The sequence below is a fragment of the Lygodium microphyllum genome, chromosome 10 (assembly GCF_053477565.2).
Source record: "Lygodium microphyllum isolate KBCC chromosome 10, Lygodium_microphyllum_v1.1.10, whole genome shotgun sequence".
NCBI classification, from domain to species: Eukaryota; Viridiplantae; Streptophyta; class Polypodiopsida; order Schizaeales; family Lygodiaceae; genus Lygodium; species Lygodium microphyllum.
In genome coordinates this window covers 130,393,776-130,399,958 of record NC_141144.1, presented here as the reverse complement: position 1 = coordinate 130,399,958, position 6,183 = coordinate 130,393,776, and the positions used below count along the sequence as shown (strand labels likewise).

General features: G+C 40.3%; 1 protein-coding gene across 4 annotated transcripts; it reads right to left on the bottom strand.

Moving 5' to 3' along the window:
• Positions 1 to 369: 369 nt before the first annotated feature.
• LOC148030565 (uncharacterized) lies at positions 370 to 2,316 on the bottom strand. Of its 4 annotated transcripts, none has more exons than XM_087686917.1 (3): positions 2,073 to 2,316; positions 1,510 to 1,681; positions 370 to 1,423 (listed from the first exon to the last, which is right to left on the bottom strand). In XM_087686917.1, exon 3 carries the CDS (start codon positions 1,377 to 1,379, stop codon positions 948 to 950), a length of 432 nt encoding a protein of 143 aa, XP_087543043.1. In that variant the 5' UTR covers positions 1,380 to 1,423; positions 1,510 to 1,681; positions 2,073 to 2,316; the 3' UTR covers positions 370 to 947. The 4 variants fall into 4 exon arrangements, with proteins under 4 accessions (XP_087543043.1, XP_087543044.1, XP_087543042.1 ...); XM_087686918.1 differs by having other exon boundaries at positions 1,597 to 1,681; XM_087686916.1 differs by having other exon boundaries at positions 377 to 1,423; positions 1,516 to 1,798; positions 2,073 to 2,315.
• Between the last annotated feature and the right edge of the window lie 3,867 nt (positions 2,317 to 6,183).

Genomic DNA, 6,183 nt, shown 5'->3' with positions numbered 1-6,183 from the left:
ATCGTGTCCTTTTATCCTATGAGCATAACTAAGAAAGAGATTATTATGGAAGAATTCTACAGTTAGTTGCTATCAATATGAAATTGGACTAGAAGTTTTGCTATTGTGGAGCCATATGCCATCAATATGGAATTGGACTAGAAGCTTTGCTATTGTGGAACATATGGCTCAATAGAAACCAAACATTTTTTGAAAATAACAAGAATGATCCTATTTGTGGATTGAAAATTGACTCGCTACTACATGTAAAACATGTCAAACACATGATGAAAAAAGGTTCACAAGAAATGGCTGAAGAAGGAAAAACATCACCGAGAAAAAAGACTCATAAACTTTTTGAAAATCTACAAATACGAGAAGGAAAGAAGTGAGACGCCTCAAAGAGAAGCCATGTTTGAAGCCATAATTCTCAAAAAGACCAAAGGAAGTGCTAGTGCTTAGAACTGTTGATAAGGGGCAATGGAAACAAGAACAATAAACAAGCCCTATTAGCTATCAGACATTACTCGACTATGTTAGTGAAGCACGTGCTGGTAGGCCAAGGTTAGGCTTCCTGGTTCAGAGCCAATTTTGTGACCTTTCAGCCTTTTCTTGATATACTTCAACGTTCTCTGGATCTCCAGAGAAAGAAAGAAACTATTGTACAAACCAAAACAGCTTCTGCTGTGTAGGGCTAGGACCCTTGCATGGAGTAGAAGCAGGCGGATGTGGGATCCGGGCAATAAAGCCCGACTTTATTCCAAACAAAAAATAGCACAGGAATCGTGCAGTGCTATATACAGAGGCAACAGAAATCTGTCCACGGACCACACTGCATAGCTGCACGACACAGTGTTCCAGTTATAGGTACCGTTCTAGTAGAGAGCAACCTTCATTAATGCTGCTGTAATTACCATATGCTTATGCACACCGTCAAAGCTGCATAACAGCTTAGAATACAAGTAAAATCAATCGTATTTGTCCCTCCAGTTCCACACCAAATAGAACACCCATGACATGGCCAGCAAGGAATCTCCCACAACTTGCCGAGGCCAATCCCAGGCAAAATCATCGATCTTCCGTTCAAATGAGAGCCTCCACGCAGCCATTAATGCGTGTGAGAGTACACATCCTTTAGCAAAAAAGCTCTGGAAATCCCCATCTTTCACAAAAGACACCATGAAAAGGAATATCCCGATGATGATATAGCATACACCGACCAGTGACTCGGACGTTTTGAGCAGCAACTGGTCATGTGGAGTGGATCCCAACAGTTTGCTTGAGGTCTCCTGACCAAGGCCAAAGATCGCCGTTTCTTGCAGGAAAAACATGATGAGCAATCCAGTCACAATGTCAATGCACGAATGTAAAAGGCACACCAATCGGAAGCAGTTTGACATCGATAATCAGCAGTGGACTGAATATGTGATCATTACAGCAGCTCCTGGTAAGAGCAGAAGAGATACTAATGTCAAAAGAAGCAGCAGACAATAACTTTAAGCACACGGACCAAGAGAAAGAAAGCATAACTGTTACCCTCTTTGTCAGAACTGCCTCTATTAGAGCGAATTTCAGAGCTTTTAATTGGCGAAAGCAATCGGCATCGATGAATCATACTTGAAAGCTTGGCCTGCTACATAACGCCCGCAAAATGACGAGTATGTGCTCCTGAAAGAAAGGAGAGCAGTCCGACTTCGCCTCGCTGCAATTGTCAAAGGCACCGACCATCAGAATTAGTCCGACTAGAACCAGCAAGAGTGATTTTGGAACTCGCACAGGAAGTAAAATTCGTGAAAGATCGAGCGAGTGGCTCGCGTCGCTGTAATTGTCAAAGGCGCATACCGTCAGAATCACTCGAACTAGAACAAGCACATGAAGTGGAGATGGTGAAAGATCGAGCAGTTACGGACGTAATGGAGAAAAAATGGAGTCAGAAACAGAATCTCACACCAAGAAGCTTAGTAAAGAGCACAACGGCAAGAAGCGTCAATACTGCTGGTGCAAGAAAAGATTTTAGGGAAGCACCATGGCCAGGGTAAAAAGGGAAGAAGGAGACATCCGATCGAAGGGGGAAGGAATCGAAGGAAGCTTACCTGCGGTGGAGATAGGAAGCCGGGGTCTGAAGAAGAGAGGACGGAGGGGAGGTATGGCGGCAGGGATGAAGAAGGGGATGCGGGAAGGAAGGACAGGAAAAGACTGTCGGTGAGATCAAAGAAACGTTCCTTTCCTTCAACCGATGAGATGAGGGACACACAGAAGCCCTTCTCTCTCTCTCTCTCTCTCTCTCAAAGAAAGGAGGAAGGGGATGGTGCAAGCACCCTTCACACCCGGCATCATCTGTAGTGTATAAAGATCTGAATCTGGTTTTTGTGGGAGGGCCCCATAGTCATGCATATTTTATTTGACATTGGGTCCCGCCCCCTTTGCCTTTCCCCCCTCCCCTTGCATTTCTCGCTTGTCTCCAAAGCTGAGAGATTGCAGGGTTTTATAAGGTGTTTTGACATTGGTGCTGCCTTGTTGTGCCCCAGCCAAGGTTCATTTTTGAAGGTTGCACAGCCCTTCTGGGCCATTATTGACCTGCTGGAGAATCCCAAAATATTGCAAGCAATGCATTTGAAGGGCAAAAGAAAAATTTCGCCCTTCTTGAAGAAAGGTAAAATTTTTCTAGCATTGTATTTGAAGGGCACTTTTCTACTTTAAAAATTAGTATATTATATTGTAAATAAATTTATTAATATAATTGCCCAATGCCTAATTACTAAGGTTATATCAATGATTCATAATAGAGTTGATTAAATCGAATATGTATAGTATTAATTGAATGGAAAAGTTATCTTAGATATGAGTTAAAACTTTATCTTTATTAAGTGATATTGATTAAAAAGCTTCTTTGCACAAGGTATAGATCTTGAAGGGTAATATTTATTGCACACATAATTGGAAGGCCATATTTTAAAAAGTGACCTTCAAGTGGAAGGGCAAGTTCATATAGAGACCTTCAGAAGAAAATATGGACTAGCCCTTCAAAAATGAACACTGGCCCCAGCCCTTGGTTGGCATTTAGGCACAAGGCAGAGACTCTCTCTCTCTCTCTCTCTCTCTCTCTCTCTCTCTCTCTCTCTCTCTCTCTCTCTCTCTCTCTCTCATGAAGCCCATGCACACACCTTGTCCAAAATAGTCACCCCCCCCTCCCCTTGCCCCAAAAGTTAAAACTCCACCACCTATTTCCCTACAAAAGCTAAGAAGCCATGTCACCCCCTGTGTCACCATAGGCCAAGAGCACATCTTAGATTCCTATGTCCCTCCTCCAAGAGACAAACTCAATTGCCCATATGCCACAACTTGATAGTCCCATTCCCAAGCAAGAAGTTGTCAATGAGTTTCATCCATTCCCAACAAGCAAGAATTGTAGTCATGAATGAATTCCTTCCATTCCAAAGTACAAAGTTGCCAAGGAGTTCCATTCCTGCTTTATCGGCAATAGACTAACCATGAATGTGGATAAGGCATTACACATTCATGTCTATATGCAACCAAATGCACATAAAAGAAACACAACAAATAACAATTGCCTAATAGGTATGAGTTGAATAGTTAATAAAAGCCATAAGAAAGGTGAAAGACCCAAGGCACCAAGACTATGGAGGAGGATCTTACAAGCTCTAACTATCACAAAAGTCATAAAATCCGAGAGTGCTTTTCCAAACATAAATGAAGTTACCAATGAGATACAAGGCCATGGTACACATCAAACTATTAGTTCTCTGCAAAACTAGGTTTACTCACAATGTGGCTCGACTTAGGGGTCTAGGATTTGGAAACACCATCTATAATTTGTGAAGATTAAGCTTAAGAAAAACCTTTGCAAAATCTTTTTTGCTTTAAATTATGATATATTAAGAGATTGAAATTTTGTGTAGCCCCTCATTTTGATACTTTGAAGTCATTGGAATTTGGTAGCAAGCTTGTGATTCCTTCTAATACATTTTTCCCAAACTTTCATCATGATAACACGAATCATCCTTATCTACCCTACTCACTACTAGGGAAATTAACTCCAATCAGCACTACGCGTTGAAAAATTGTTCCATGTGACTCCTATTTTAAGATTTCTATAATAATATCCTCCAATTAGCGCTATGTACTCAAGAATCTCAAGGATGTATATTTGTCTCCCTTGATAAGATTTTTTTAATAATGCCATGCATGTGTATATCTAGTATCTAGTGGCCGTGTTATACTAAAAGTGGAGGTTAGTTACCTTTACTTGGTCTTCTTTTTCCCTTATCTATGTGTAATGATTAGATACACCCAAAAAAACTTTATAGAGTTACATGAATGTCACATTAATATGGCAAAACAAATCATAGAAAAGCAAAACAAATGGATATGGATCACATATAATATTTGTAAGCAAGCATATGCATTTTTGTGGCCCCATGTTCTCATTATGGGTCACATTCAAGTATTTTATTTTATTTTTATACTAACACAATGTATACCTATTTTGATTGGCAAGTCCTTAAAACAGTCTTTTAACTTTCTAGTTTGAATAGGGAGAAAAGAAGAATGCTTAATGCATTGCAAATATGGGTAAATGTGTAGTTATAGGTGCTCTCTTTCACTTATAAAAGGGTAGTATGCAATCCTTCCAAGGAAAAACATTGTAGTAACAATTATCAACAAACCCTATATCAATTCACCTCCCCCACTTCCCTAACTTGTGCTATAGAGTGGCAACCAACTAAATCCCATGGAAGGTCAACATCACAATCTTCTCCTCCTCCTCCTTGTTCATCGTCATCATCATCATCATCTTTCTTCTCATTCACAACCATGAGTATTAGACATTTTGCATACCATCCAAGCTCTTAATATGAGTCCAAATGCCAATATGGTGCAAATATAAGAAACTAGCATTTGCACACTAAGCCGCTTGTGTTTGTGGCAACTTGCTACACACGAAGCTTCTATGAAGAGCATTATGAGGGAAGCAAAGTTGCCATGTTACTGCATGACAACTTCATTTCCATTGCTTATTGTTTCCCTATGTATTTGATTTGGGGGGCATTAATATTTTCTCGCCCCCTCTCTTTTCTCTCTCTCCCTTTTTAAGATTTCCCATCTTTTTCTTTCACCTTATTTCTCTTGCATTTTCTCTCAACTTTTTTCTCTCCCATCTCTATCTCACCTTTTTTCTCCTCATGTTGTGCCTCACACGTACAACATGTGGGACTCTAATGAACTCTTATTCCTTCAAGAGCTTCAAACCACATACATCAATGGTGGCGGCTACCTCTCACATAACCTCAACTCACACTCTACCCAAAACCAATCACACACCTATCATTCCTATCCAAGAAATGATAAATATAAACCAATATGGAGTTGTAGTGAAGAACAGCTCACATTTTCATTGTAGTCTAGCTCCAAGGCTCGTTTTATTGTCAAGGTCCACACGTAACTCCTCAAGTTGTCCATGCACTTGCCATCAACTCTGCATGCAATGTAGATAGGAGAATATGGATAAGAAGGGGAGAAGATGGACTCCCTTACTCTCTACCACCCAACCTCATGGATAACCTCTACTTCACCTTTCACTAAGAAGAGGTGTGTAACAAGAAAGAAGAATAGATGGAGCTTCATGTTTCAAGTCCCCCACTCCCTTCACTCTCACTCACTCTCTCTCCTTCACTCTCACAAGCAAGAAAAAGATAGGCAAAAATCTAGGAGATCAAGTTTGCACACACATGAATGAGTAACTTCATTCACTTTTTAGTATTCATATATAAGGTTTTGAGTTTAGGGTTCCCTCCATGTGTTGGGCACCCTCCCCACCTTTTTGGCTTTTGACTTGTTCTCTTTTTATTTATGCATATGTCTTAGGTAAATTGAACCAATCCTACCCAAAAGTGAAGGAAGTTTAGTGCCCACAACCTTTCAAAAGCCTCAAGTCAACCATCTTGGAGTAGCATGGCTCCAATGGCTATGGCACTAGCATCAATTTCCACCTCAAATGGTTTGTGTGAATCCTCTATAGCTAGGATTGGAGTAGTAGCAATAGCTACTTTAAGTTTATCAAATTTTCTTGTTGTTCCTCACCCTAAGAGAAAGTGCGGCCTTCATCTTTCAAGTGGTTTATCATAGAAACAACTATCCTAGCATAACCTTCATCTTTCACAAGTAGTTGGTTGTAGGAATAAC